Below are 14,457 nucleotides of genomic sequence, written 5' to 3' on the forward strand. Positions count from 1 at the left end.
TTCAGCTTTCCTCAAATTAGTTTTGATAGTAAGGCCTAAATGTTTACCCAATAACAGTAAATCCTTCTTACCAACTTGCAAAAGAACTTCCAGGGATGGCGCTTTAACAAACTGTTCTACCTGCATAGAAGTCATGTTTATCTAGCTGTTGGTTTCAAATGTAAACTCCAAGTTTGTACACAAATTTTGCAAATTTCTTAATTAATTTTTCCAAGTTAGATTTCACAAATAAAATATCGATCTCGGACAAGAGCCCCCAATTTCTGTTACACTAACGAATAACAGAAAGGAGAAACCAGCAGCTAAATTCAAAACACAATTTAATTATATATACAATATTATACAGAGATGGTTTACAATATCTAAAGTAATTGGTGGTGGTACAAGACTAGTACGATGATTTAAAGTGTTACTTATCTGTATGCGAATGTCCTGGTATAATCCTTGATCCTTCCAGGTTTCAAATTAACAATAATCACAAATCCACAAGGAAATTGAATGTCCACCGATGATTTGTAAAGTTCCAGGCAATATGAATAAATCCACACAAAGTGTTGTAATAATCCACAGATAAAGTCACAATAGCTCTCCCAATAGAATCTTATATGACGCTGTACAATTCTTGATATGTCTTATTACAGGTCTCATTACAGTTCTGATTAGCTTTGGACAGTTGGAGTATATATAACTAAACCCTAATTCAAGAATATTGGAGAACCTTCTACTTCCAGAAATATCTAACTAAAAACAGTAAACAAATAAACACACAGAACTTTCTGGAAATAGATCATTCTTGATCTCTACTTATAATCAACATGTTTACAAACATATTTGTTTATACGATGATGATATTCTAGAAAGTTCTATAACCTAAATTAATTATGTGAACTTTATAGGATGTATTGATAAAAAAAACTATAGGAGTTATCTCCCTTATCTCATAACTACATGTATTTAGTGTCATACATAACAAAGGCTACGGCACATGTCATTTACACGTGTGTGACAATGTGCAAGAAGGTAGACATGAACGGGCGTGTGGTTGTTACACATGTCTGTAAGTCAGAAAGCAAACACACAATATACAAAATAACAATTATATTAGTTCTTAAAATGTTCACAATTATTTGTAATCTTAGTTTTTTTATGCAAAGAACGTAGGTGATATTGATCCTTGATTAGGCATTTTGAAACATAATTTGCCGTACGACAGATCAAGAGTGGGATACGTGGCTATATGCACACATAGTATACAATTAACGATGACTTTCGGTTTTGTATTTTGAAAAAGAAATACGTTTATTTAATATTGTTAACGTAATAATATAAAAAAACACCTATAAAACATAACAAACGAAGTATTTATTATAATACACGTATATTACATAAAAGCCCATCATCGATTATAAGGTAAAGGGAAGTAACTCGTACGTGACAATTTAATTGACTAAGAACACGTAATTCGGCAGTCCGGAAAACTCGTAATATGGACGGTTTAGACTGGGAACGAAGGTGTCCGGATTATCGAGGGTCCACTGTATATTATTTTTAATGAGTGACCTGAGAAAAACATAGGGACTTTATAATAAGTGACTGTAATAGCGCACCATAATTTTAAGATTGTTGCAATCTGATTAAAATACAGATTCTTATTATCACTACGTTTGATAAGAGGATCTGAGAAAATCCCATTAAGGGTCATGTTCAGGTGACCTTTGGAAATGGCCAATCAAATTGCTACTTGCAAAATTTTGACAGTGGATTTCAGGGACGAAATAGTTTGAAAAAACTGTCAGAATTATATTAGTTTACGTAGTCATCTCGCCCAAAGAGCACAATAAAGCTTATGGTATATGTATATTGGGACGAAATATAGTTTTCAATGGATGTGACAAGGTGTAGAAAATGTATCTTATATGAAGACCACGTGGTATAAAGGTTATCTGGACGTGACCCCCTATGGGATATTGTCAGATCCTTTATATAACAAAGTGGTTATAAGGATCTATATTTTAATCAGATTGAGATTTTTGTTGAGTGAGATTTCATAAATATTTCAATTTATAAAAATAAGTAACTGTTCATTTGAATGCAAAGTTGATTTGTTTATTTTGGAGTGTTTTGCAAGTAAATGGAAACCATAATCACCTTATAATTGTATCAGTTTTAGGACTAGGATTCATTAGAACTTTAATTTGTGACTTTAGTAAAACACAAAATCATATTGTGCATGAAAAAGCCATTAGACATAAATAAACCAATTTAGTTAAAATGTTGTAATATTTCTATCTATTCTTAGTCCTGATCTGGTTGGGGTGTCGGGTCTGTCCGGAATCAGTGACATCATCGGAGATATGGTCCAACGTGGAGAGATTGACCTGGAGGATGCAGGTTACACTCCAAAGGAGGCCCAGGAATTTGCTAGGAGAGTCAAAATGAGGTCAGCATTTATTCTGTATTTGTATACAATGTAGTTATCTTCTCTTACTGGTAGGTGCTGATTGTGTTGATCGATATGTGGAGTTAATACAAGACCACTGTAGTTTAGGATCATTGGGTCCTCAGCCTCCTGTCTCTGTATACCCATAGGGGATCATTTGGAATGGGTCAGCTAAGTTAAGGTTCAATCTCAACAGATCCAAGAAAAAGTCAAAGATTGATCTTTCATGAATCTATCTGTACTGTTATAGTGCAAGGAGTGGGCAGTCTCCTGACCGGGATCTCCTACAGAAAAGTCTTGAGATACTGGAGAAAATGGGTGACAAGGGGAAGGTAGGGAAGGAGGAAGATGATGAAGAGAGGAAGGAAGAAATCTGCTGTGTTAGTATTTCTCCTAGTCTGTTGATTTATGTGGCATCAACAAAGATGAGGCGATACCAAAACTCCAAAGTTTTAATATTGTATTTGTTTGGAGCCTTTACAAACAGTATAAACTATTGTGATCAGACACTGGCAGGATGACAAGATGCACGTGGAACTTGCTAGCGAACATGGTTGCGCTGTAAACAACCTTTACTTGCACGATTGGTATATCAGTGTGTATAAAAAAAGGACTAAATGCGTATTATCTATAATTACTGTACAAAATGTATCAATATAGAACATATATAAAATGATATGGGTCAAGGAAAGTATATATCAACAGTTTTCTTTAACACTTGTTCCTTATAGACTTATGTATGTAGGAATAACGAATTACTTAAAGTCGTTAAATTATAGGTCTCAAAAAGACAGTCTAACTGTATGGACTTATAGATTCTACTTTCGGTCTAAGTGATTTGAACTGGGATATCTCAACCTTGTCACATTCTGTATCACGTAATAGTCAACATACGGCGCCGCAGGTACGCAGCATGTATTTATGACGCCATGTGAGCTTACTTACACACACCCCTGTGTATAAAAAAAATATTGTTGAATTTTCGAGGTCGATCTGCCACCTTTGCTTAGACATAAGGGCAGATCTCGCCTCGAAAATATGAAAATATTTGACTGCAAGGTGTTTTTTACTGAAAAGAACTTGTATGTGCTACTTTTCCAGTATGCTACGGCCCTTTGAAGGATGACCCACTAATTTCATTTGGCAATGCGACTTGACAGCTCTCATTGCCAACAGATTGCCTACTCCAATGCAACAGATTTTTTCTCTTGCCTCTTCTAGATAGCCACAGCAACAGCTTATCCCAGCTACCAGACAACAGCTACTCAAAAAAAGCAACAAATATGCTGCCTTTTAAATTTAGATTCATTTAGCTTGGTTAAATCGGGAGAACTTCTATGGTATTCATTAAATTGCTTTTCTATACTTAGAGTATAGTTTCAACAGCCCACGACACATTATGGAACTACAAACAATAATGTCACCATATTCCAAAGATCAACAAATGGAAGAACCTCATGAAAATAAATATATAAAGATTGCTATGAACGTCTACAATTGAAAAAAAATGTAGGTGAGGACACATAATTTGCAAATCAGTCTGGTAGCGATCGCTAGTGGCAAAAGTATGTCGTTATTATCATTCTCGACAGTACCAACATTTGAATGGACAGGCTTCTAGAAGTGTTTATTTATGTAAAATCATAACACGGTGATTGGGTAACAAGATTTAGGCTAAATGGCCACGATTTTACTACCGTAATTATTAATATTATAGTAAATAATTGTCCCTGCCGAGGGATTTTCGGTATGTGGGGACAAAAAAAGTATTTTTTTTCTAATTGTATTAGTTTGATGATATCTATACATCCGGAAAATTTATTTAATATTGTTGTATTGTTCATACTTGATGAGAAAATTGGCACATCGTATTAGTTATGAAAGCAGAAATGACAATGTCCTTCGTGTTTTTTATCTTTAATGGGTACTTCAAATACACGACGTAAGAGTAAGATACAAAAGTTGTTTTGTTTTTAACCATCTCGGTGTACTTATATTTTTTCTTGAATAGTCATTTTGTATTACATGATGCAAATTAGTGTAGTGTTAGTGAAAGGTCGGTTTAAAAGTGGTAATTAAATAAATGAGTTCGTATTGTGTTTCTACATGTCATTACGATAGTGAACCACTGAATTTCAGGTAACCCGCAAGTCTCACTCAACAGACGCAATTAATTGTTAACTACGTATGCACGCATCAAGCCTGATTTATTAATAAAAAACGTATCTGTTATAAAGGTGTCAATACTCTACCGCAGATTATAAACATTGCTAAGTAGAAATTCGTGCCAAACACGCAAACGTGGTGACAGTGTAAGCTCACCTGGTTCATAGGAATAGTTTGAGTTACGCTGGTGGATAGTTCTTTTATAAAGAAATTGTGGTGTTTAAATATCGCATTTCGCAGTTTTCTGTGTAATGTAATTACTTAAAACAACAGATGGAGGGATAAGATACTCTAGAATGGGTTCTTGTTGTAACGATATCAATTTTATTATAGGTCATCCTATTTCATTAACGTCGCCGTCCATAGGAATATTTAAGCTTTCCACCTGTGGACACGGAGTTTTTGGTTACAGATAGTGACATCATGAAATTATATGTGCTAAAAATTTTAGAAAGGATAGGACCTTGCTGTTCCTTTTCTTTGTTCAGAGCACTTTAATAGTGTAAATGTGGTAAGGCGTTTATTGATAATTGATAATTTGAAATAAGGACATGTGATTTTCTTTACCAATGTAAATCAAGAGACGTCATATGTATTGAATCATTGCCATTTGCTAACAAGATCGGACCTGCTCATATTTATACTATTCTAATGATGTAAACTTGCAACTGGTCATGAGAGATGCAATTTTTTTCCATTTCCTTAATTATGCGTAATCAAAAATACTTGCATTCTCAATGTATTACACACACTAATGTATGAAAAATTATTTAAGGCAGGGCATTCATTAGAAGATACTCACATCTATGGCATGAAAATTCATTTGGAAAAGTGCTTTTATGCGTGGTTGTTCATGTTCAAGCACATTTGGGTTCTAGCTCGTTCATGACAGAGGATTACAAATGGTTGTGTTGTCTGATTTGTAAGAAAACGACTGTCTTTTTGTATTTGGAGACTCCTTGATGGGAGAAGCATCCGTGAAAACTATCGTTAAAGTTTCTTCTTTCGTTTTGCTGATCTTTGCCTCAATGAATTGCCTGATGGTTGTCGACAAACAACCTGGATGTAGCGTCACTCCATTATGAAGAAGCTGTATCCTTGGATTAGAACTTAGGCTCTCTGTGCCTACTTTTCTCTTTATATTACTGGATGATGAGAAAAATTACACCATAAAACAAGACTTGGAATGAAAGCGCTATCAATTTACCTGAACTGCTCGTCATCCCCTCTTGGACAACAGAGTCTTATTGTGTGTCTACTTACGTAAATAATTGGTTCTCTGTGCCGAGCTGTATAACCGAGATTTGAAGAGAAAAATAATAATTAAAAAATACATTTTAAACCATTCAGAACCAGGCCAGTTTCTAGATTGGTTTGTCACTACCCAGCTTTAGGCTATGGGTGAGTGTTTACAAAAATCGTTACTTATCATATACTATATTGGCTACAAAAATCTAGGTATACCTCTGCAACTATGTAAGTAGTGATTTAACTGTATTATGACATATTGAAATTTGTCAAAAACATATATTGCCATATGCAGATACAGTGTATGGATCTCTGTATATGTAGGTGCTTACCTTGTGCAAAATACCCGGTAAATGACAAAATAGTAGTGTGAATTCCTGCTAACATCCATATGATCGACGTTTTATTTTATTACAACGCAACAAAATTGAATATCACTTTAAATTTGAAGTAGTTTGTTGTTATATAATTAGCAGTTGACAAGATTCATTTTTGGTATTATTTTCTAATGCGATGACATCAAATTTAATATTAATGCATAGAGTCAATTTACCAGATTGTCAATATGTATATAAACATCACAAAGCATGTGTGTGTGTAATACACATGTGAATACAGAATTTCTTTAGATAAATAGAAGAATTGTAATGCTAGATTTATTTAAGACAATTGATATCTGGGATTTCGAAATTGGCGGTGATGAACTTAAAACATCGATTAAACAGTCACTACATATATAACTTCATGGATTCAGAGAATTTATAATAACACTTACCAAAATAAACAATAACCTGTGCACTGTAATATATCATACATGGTAAATTTACACTTGCTCAATATTACAGAATTTGGTTTAAAGTAAGTTTTGCTAACAGTAAAAAAACATTGTATTTTATCAATGTGTATCAGGTATAGGAGACAAATTAATTATGATGCTAATATATTAAAGATGCTTCACCGCTGACAAATGGTATTTTTTCACAATCAAAAACGGGAGCAGACAATTTAGTATTTTTCTTCAGTTACAAAAGTTACTTACTTTACACCATTACCGCCGTTGAAAAGTTTGAGCTCCAATTTCACAATTTTCCAATTTATGGAATGAAGTACTGAGTGCGCTTGACCCAAAGGAAAAAATTAATTATTTTATATTGTTTTTGTGTTAATAAGACTTATGAATACACGATTAAGGTTAACTAATTATTGTTCAAATGATGAATATCATTTATACTCTGTCGGCGGTGGAGCATCTTTAACTCAAAGTACTTGTATACATGAGTCCAATTTCTTCCTTTTGTCATTGTTAGATGATTTCTGTAACTTTTATTATAACAAATTAAGAATATTGATATATATGTTAAATTTTATAATTACAGGACTCATTGGCTAGTCATCTGAAGCAGATTCATAATTGTTGAAGACTGGAGATTATCAGGATTACTTTGGAAGCAGTGAAATGATTCTAAGGATGACTACCAGGCATATATTAAACTAGCTGCGACAACATACATGTAGCTCTGGACAACAAGCATATGGATTGGTGCTTCTCATTTGCATTGTTTCGTAATGCCAATTAAAACACAAAAAATACAAAAAAGTTAAATCCAGTATATTTGCAACTTTTGCAAAGAGTTGTCACCATTTGACATACTGCCGATTGTTATCAATCTGTGGAGAGATAGAAGGTGTTTTAAACTTTTAACTTTACAGACTGATTCACATGTTAGTCTTTCTGTTTTGTTGTAAAATTCATACAAACAAAAAGAGTTTTCTTGGCTTGAATGAAACACACTATATATGTTCTGACAGACGGTCATTATCAGAACTACAATTCTGTCCCATTGACTGTAATGTTGCAAAACATCAAGTGATGACAATTAGCGAGTGTCGAGTAACTTTGTATTTAGATATATATAGAAATATCCAACATTTATAATATAAACTGATAATTTATTTACCTATCATCACGCCTGAATTATCATTGCTACAATGTATATTTCAATGATTCACATCTGTGACACGGCCATATAAGTACATTGTATATGGAATGACATTCATTTATTTGCTAAAACAGAAACATATTAAACAGTTTTACTTGTTGACTTTGTGCAGTGTGTTCACCAAAATGACACAAATTTTAATGCTTCTGGTGACATAGCCCATTGGTTGTTCCCATTAGTTGATGCCTCTATCAAATGTTTTTACAACTGTTTCTGATCTTTACCAATACATGTATAAACAGTTGTAAGTAATGTGACATTAACAACAAGTTGCCAATAATGTGTGATTACATGTACGTTAATTTCATATTCTTAACATAATTAAATGGGGAAAAAACCTTTAAAACATAAACAAAAAAAGTATTCATTTTAGTACATAAAACATAAAAACCGATCGGCAGTCCGGAAAATTTGTAATCTGGGCGGTTTAGGCTGGGAACGAAGGTGTCCAGATTATCGAGGGTCCAATGTACATGTCAATGTATACAAATAACACACTGATTTTGAGAATGGTTGTTTTAATATGCTGTTAAGAATTCTCAGTGTCCATTTTATGCATTATATAGAGACAGTATCATACTGAATCTGACTTTGATATGACTTTTCTTCAATATTGCAGCAAAGTATCAAGAACTGCTCTTTACTTACTAATATGCCTGAATACATTGTGTGTATCACAGAAGAGAAGTAGAAAAAATAATGTATTGTGATGTTATTTCATGTTTGTATTAAAGTATTTTTGAATAAACATAATTCAAATCAATTCAGTTTTGATTTTGATGCAGTAACCAATTCTTTAAATGAACATTTGACCCTTAGTTTTTGTCATTTCATTTCTTCTCTTGAAAATTATCTAATTAATTGCCTTTTGCCCTTTCCTCCTGTAATATAGATCTGTACCACATAGTTCATCGGAAAAAAAATACTTGTATATTATATGCATTGCACATAGTTCTTTATAAATGAGGTCTGTAAACAACATTTGCAGCATAAGCCATGAACTTTTGTAAAAATGCCATCAAGGGATATCCATGTGTCAGATTATACTTTCTTCTTAATGGAGTCTTAATGTTTCCCTTGTTGTCATTTTACTGCAGATTGTTATTAGCTGTAGGTTTCCATGGCCTTGTCCTCAAGATCAATTATCAAATAATCATAACTACAATTTTTTTCTTTATTTTGTTATTTAGACAATTATATTCAAACATTAGAGAAAAGGTCACATGACACTGATTGTAAATATTTGTTGAAACTGTTGAATTCAAGATAGGTTCAAAGTTCAAATCTAAAAGAAATTTTCTAGCATTTTCTTAAAATCTTCTCATAATTTTTAGATTCATCTTTTGATATGAGGAGGAATGGTTGTCTGCAATCTCAACAATTTATCCAAAATTAATTAAATGAATACTTGGAAGATAAATAACCCAACTTGATAATGACATGGGACTTGCAAGAAAATACACACCCTAAAATGTTACTAATGACATATTTGCCTTCTTTGAACTAAAATTTTGTTACATCAATGCTTTTTCAGTTTAGTACTTACAGTACTTTGATTAAATTTTGGGTTTATAGTGTTTACTTTTTATTCCCACAAAATTGATTTATATATATTCCAAATTCATCGGCAGATTTGACATTAATTTATGTGTTTGTTCTAGGGCCCTGCCAATGAGTTGAAAAAGGACAGGAAAATCACAGGGAAAGAAAACATGGACCGGCGCATGGAAGAGGCCCAGAGCCTTATAGCAGATATCATTACTGACAAACCTAAACTTCCAAAGCAAGTCCCAGGTAGAGAAACAAGTCCCAAACGAAGTCGACTAGCCCAGGCCAGAATGGATTACAGTCCACAACGTAAGCCTATGTCTGCCACCCAACCAAGGCAACCGGTCAGTCCCAAACGACAGCCTGTCCAACATTCTCCGGACCGTAGGGAGACCAGTCCAAAGAGACAGACAGTTACCATAGCAACAGACTTGCCTACAGAGTACAGACCAGGGGTAACACAGAGTAGTCGGCGTATAGCGTACGATGATCTGCCGGCCAATCCTGTAAAGAGGCAGGGGATTATGAAGCCTACCAGGGACTACAGTCCTCCAGAGGCTACACGAGTTCCTCCGGGAGTTCCTAAGCTGCAGCTGATAGACTCCGGGGAAATCCTACATAAAACCATGGAAACCACTGGAGGTTAGTTTGGTAGAACAGTGATTATCACTTATTGTATATTGTTAGAGTGTGATAATAGTGACTATATGCCACTCATTTTCACGACCTACTTCGAATCGGTAGGGGCATATAGTGTTACCCATATCTGTTTATTCTATCCCACTACCAGAACAGATGATATTTGACTTATAAAACATGAGGTTCATGATGGTTGAGTGGTAATGTATTCTACCATTATACCATAACCCTCCACCTCTGTGTTGAGAGTTCAAAATACACTTAGTGGCAGTTGCTAGGTATTGACTAAAGGTGGGTTATTTTTCTGTAGGTATTGTACTCCAGCTTTCTTCCACATCCTTATATGACCTGGCAAATAATAGGGCATTTATAAACAAAATACCGGTAAATCATATTCTAAAAATGTTCAATGTGCTTTTTATAATTACTTTTATAGCATTTATAAATCTTAATAAACAAGGTAGGTCCTTGACCTTCTCACTAGGCATGGTTATAACCATTTGTCTCCTGCGATTTTAGGTGAGATATCGGCCTATGCTAAAGCAGTTGAGGAAATGGAGGTGACGAAGAGCGATGACATGTTTATGTCGGAGCGTTTTGTACCATCCCCAGAGCCACAACAGCGTAAATACAAACCCAAGCCTTACCACCAGATGGTGAGAGTCCAGAGACCCGAGATGACCAGGAAGTACCGCGAGTCTAAGGCTGCACCTGTTGTCACAGAGGCAGACATCAGAGATTACCACGACGACGACCTCACCACATCCAGGTCGTGGACAACATCAAAGGAAATGACTCTCGAGGAGAAACAGAAAATCTATGGTAAGGCAATTTAGGGTGATCTCTTATATTCATACCATCACTTGTCTTTTTAGGATTTTTCATAAATTTTGATTGTAGCTTTTCTTGTTGCCAAATTGGGTATAGCATTCATTAACAATAAAAAATGGCAACTCTTCGTTATACATTTACATCTATGTTAAGCTGTACCTGTATAATTTGAGGCCAACTCTTCACCAATAAAGTATTCCTGTACGAAAAATTTTATCTGGATGTGAAATGAAAAGATGATTATTTCAGAATAAAGTATTAGCCTGCATTGCATATGTATGACTAATTTGACACTAGGTTTGATAAGTATTGTGCTCGAGTCTATTGAAACTTTGGTGTCATGTTGTAGGATCTAAGAGGCTGCCTGCTCCCAGTAGAATCCCTGTGGCGTCCCCGAGGACGGTGAAGACTTATACAGAGCGACTACAGGAAATGAAGTCCAAACAACCGGCTTTCACTCAGCCAATCATGCCTCGCTCTCACAGACCTGGAGGAGGGTCAGGTATGTAACCATAGTAACAGACACAATTTGTCATTGATACATTGTACATGGAAATTAATTTGCATCATATTGAGATTGTTTTGATGAAATATTTGGTACAGACTGTATGTAGTACATGTATAATAAAAATTCTGATTTGTTTACTGGTCACCAAATCACATAATAAACAACAATATTTCTTACAACTTGGATTAAAAAATGTTAGTTAATATATAATATGCATCATATGATTGTAATCATAAGTCCCTACCATGAAATAGGTGGAGGGGGGTTACAGTGTCACCTATATCTGTTATGTGTGCGGATTTCATGTGGCGGTGGATACAATTACATTGTATATCTAACATACATTTCTTGTTTATAATGTCAAAAATTTCTGCTGTTGGTATTTCAGTGCGGAGTTCCCAGGTCACCAGTGTATCCAGAAGGAAGACTGGACCCCCACACAAACCACTCAACTATGTGGAACGTCTACAGAAACTTAGTGAGGGCACTCACAAACCGAGAGGTATAAAGGACTTACTGTAGTTTTGAAATTCATTATATTCCTTACAAAGTGAAATTTAATCTTTATCTCAATATTACAAAATTAATATAGATTCAAATCACTTACAAAAGTGTAGCTACACAATATATGTATGTGCCTTAAATTACATTATAAATTATCAAAATAGAAATATTAAAAAAATTGTGATGTAAGTGCTATACATCTATAGTTATATAGGATAGAATGTAATGTTTCTTGTATTTTCAGCTGCCACTGGGCGGGTGAAGACAGCCACTTTTATGAGGTCACACAAGCCTATCCATAAACCAAAGACATATGCTGAACAACTACAGTCTCTACAGCCTAAACCAGGTTAGTTATTTATAGGTAGAATAAATTTATTGTAACCCTGATATGTTATACTTATATATACATTTTGGCAAAACTTTTATAAATTATTCAAGATTTTACTTGAATTGTTATATCCTGGGAAAATCTTTAAAAACTAGATGATTATGTTACTCCATCTATACTGGCTGCATCTCCATTGAGATATCTAACCAATAACTCAAGATGACACTCCTATGAAAGTATTAATCAGTTAGATATCATATTAAATTTCTTATCTGAAATTTTAGTGACATTTCTAGAATATTAAATCCATTTCACTAAGACACACAATTCAGTTATTGTTTTGGGTTGTAACATTTCCAAATTTTGTATCAAAAGAGTTATCTAGTAATGGTTTTACTCTGATTACAGTGAAGAAGATCTCACCAGCGAGAGGTCAGACCCGAATGCGGCCCTACGCTGACCCGTACAGAGCAGAGGAGGGAGACTCTATTCTCAGTGATTGGTCGATGGATGATGATGTCAAACGCTTACTTTACGAGGATGATGCTAGCTCAGCTGTAAGTATTTACAAGACTAGAACCAAATGTATTTTGCTGTGAAATCCAGTGTTTTGTCATATTTGGTACAGTTTTGTTTCTGTACATCAGCCAGAAGATTGCTCATTATGTAATCAAATGTCAAGTTACTCAAAGATTAGATAAGCTTTGAACTTTTTGAGAAAAAAAACTGTTCTTGAATATTTGATGTTTAATTTGTATGGTTACTAAATTATCTCGTCTATTCTTCTTCAGATGCCTGGTCGCTCTATTGATCATCCGATGTCCAGAATGTCCGGTATGGAATATCCGATGTCGGAAGGTGTCTCGGACTACTATGATGTGATTATGGACAGTAATGAGTATGTGGAATCTGTAGACATTGATGAAATTAACAAGATTGCCTACGCTGCATCTGTAAGCTCTGGAAGTGTGATGAGTGTCATTGATTGGGATGCCATTGATAATCTCATCTCAGACGTGAAGTAAAGTTCTGAAGAAGTGGAGAGACACTGCTGTGATGTTTTTAAGTTCTCATTGTGTTTTCCAAAAATGGAATCTCAAATAACAAATATTGACAGCCGTCCTACTTTAAACATACCAAGGTCAACATGAAGATCTACAGCATTATCATTAAAGAAGCTTCTGTCTCTTGTGGTTTTAATATCACATTCAGATATCAGAAGTAAATACTGGAATGGTTATCAACTTTGCTAGTATGGCCTTTAAAGACTGATCTCAGAAGCCTATAACCAGGTCATATGCCTCGAGCTTCATATGAGGCACTGACATTTATCTATCTGTGATATAATATTTATAGATCTTCGATACTGTGTACCAACATATTTTTGTAAAAGCTCAATTTTGCCTTTTCAGTGATGTCAAACAGAAAAAAAAAATTGGTTTTAGAATATTAAACTTAGTCTACATTATAACTCTTATAGGATTGTGGTTTTAAATGTGCTTTAGTGTATATGAACGAGAATGAGTGTATGGTGTATGTGTGAATATTGGTGTATAAGTTGTACAGGTTTCCAAAGTTTACTGATGAAATTCTTATTATAGTTTTATGTAAATTGTATAATTACACAACATCTGAAAAAAATCCAAAGTTACTTTTCCAGAAAGCCATGATGGTTCAGATTCTGTTTGTTGAGGATACGTACTGTAACTTGTACTGTAACTTGTACAGTACTTACGAACCTTACCTGTACAACTGTTACGATATTGATGAAAGATCACACAACACATCTATTAGGCAGTACATTCCATCCTGGTTATGTTGTTTTATTTAACCGCTCTGTCCTTGTTAGTACTTTTGATTGTCTCAATCATGTTAGAAACAAGTTTTACATGTTACGCAAGAGCATTTGAATTAATTTCAATTAATTTGTATTTATGAAATTTTATAGATTTTATACATGTATTTATCTGATATTAAATAGAATCTAATAAATTATTATTTTGTTGTTTTAGTCATTTATTAATTTGAGAAAAATGGAACTGAAGAAGAAACAAGTCAGCACTAGTAACTGTTTTAGTATGATCAAGTGATGGACAGCTAGAGGTAGAGTAGGGAGGGGGGGGGGTATGTTGATCAAGGATGTATACATATGTAACAGGAGAGGAGAAAATGTAGCGGCCAGACTGGGATTCGAACCCGGGACCCTCCGAATACTAGCCGAGTGCTCTACCGACTGAGCTAC

At 34.4% G+C, this 14,457-nt stretch overlaps 1 protein-coding gene across 1 annotated transcript in view; it reads left to right on the plus strand.

The window, feature by feature from the left end:
- Window positions 1–14,210, plus strand: part of LOC138326501 (ciliogenesis and planar polarity effector 1-like) — a 53,789-nt gene extending 39,579 nt beyond the window's left edge. The window contains exons 32-40 of the mRNA XM_069272599.1: window positions 2,300–2,440; window positions 2,691–2,820; window positions 9,516–10,044; window positions 10,561–10,863; window positions 11,222–11,374; window positions 11,769–11,882; window positions 12,129–12,233; window positions 12,624–12,772; window positions 13,007–14,210. Of these exons, the coding sequence (XP_069128700.1) occupies window positions 2,300–2,440; window positions 2,691–2,820; window positions 9,516–10,044; window positions 10,561–10,863; window positions 11,222–11,374; window positions 11,769–11,882; window positions 12,129–12,233; window positions 12,624–12,772; window positions 13,007–13,240 (1,858 nt within the window). The 3' untranslated portion in view covers window positions 13,241–14,210. The remainder of the gene's footprint in view (window positions 1–2,299; window positions 2,441–2,690; window positions 2,821–9,515; window positions 10,045–10,560; window positions 10,864–11,221; window positions 11,375–11,768; window positions 11,883–12,128; window positions 12,234–12,623; window positions 12,773–13,006) is intronic.
- The last annotated feature ends 247 nt before the right edge of the window (window positions 14,211–14,457 follow it).

This window comes from Argopecten irradians, chromosome 6, assembly GCF_041381155.1.
Source record: "Argopecten irradians isolate NY chromosome 6, Ai_NY, whole genome shotgun sequence".
Classification (NCBI taxonomy): domain Eukaryota; kingdom Metazoa; phylum Mollusca; class Bivalvia; order Pectinida; family Pectinidae; genus Argopecten; species Argopecten irradians.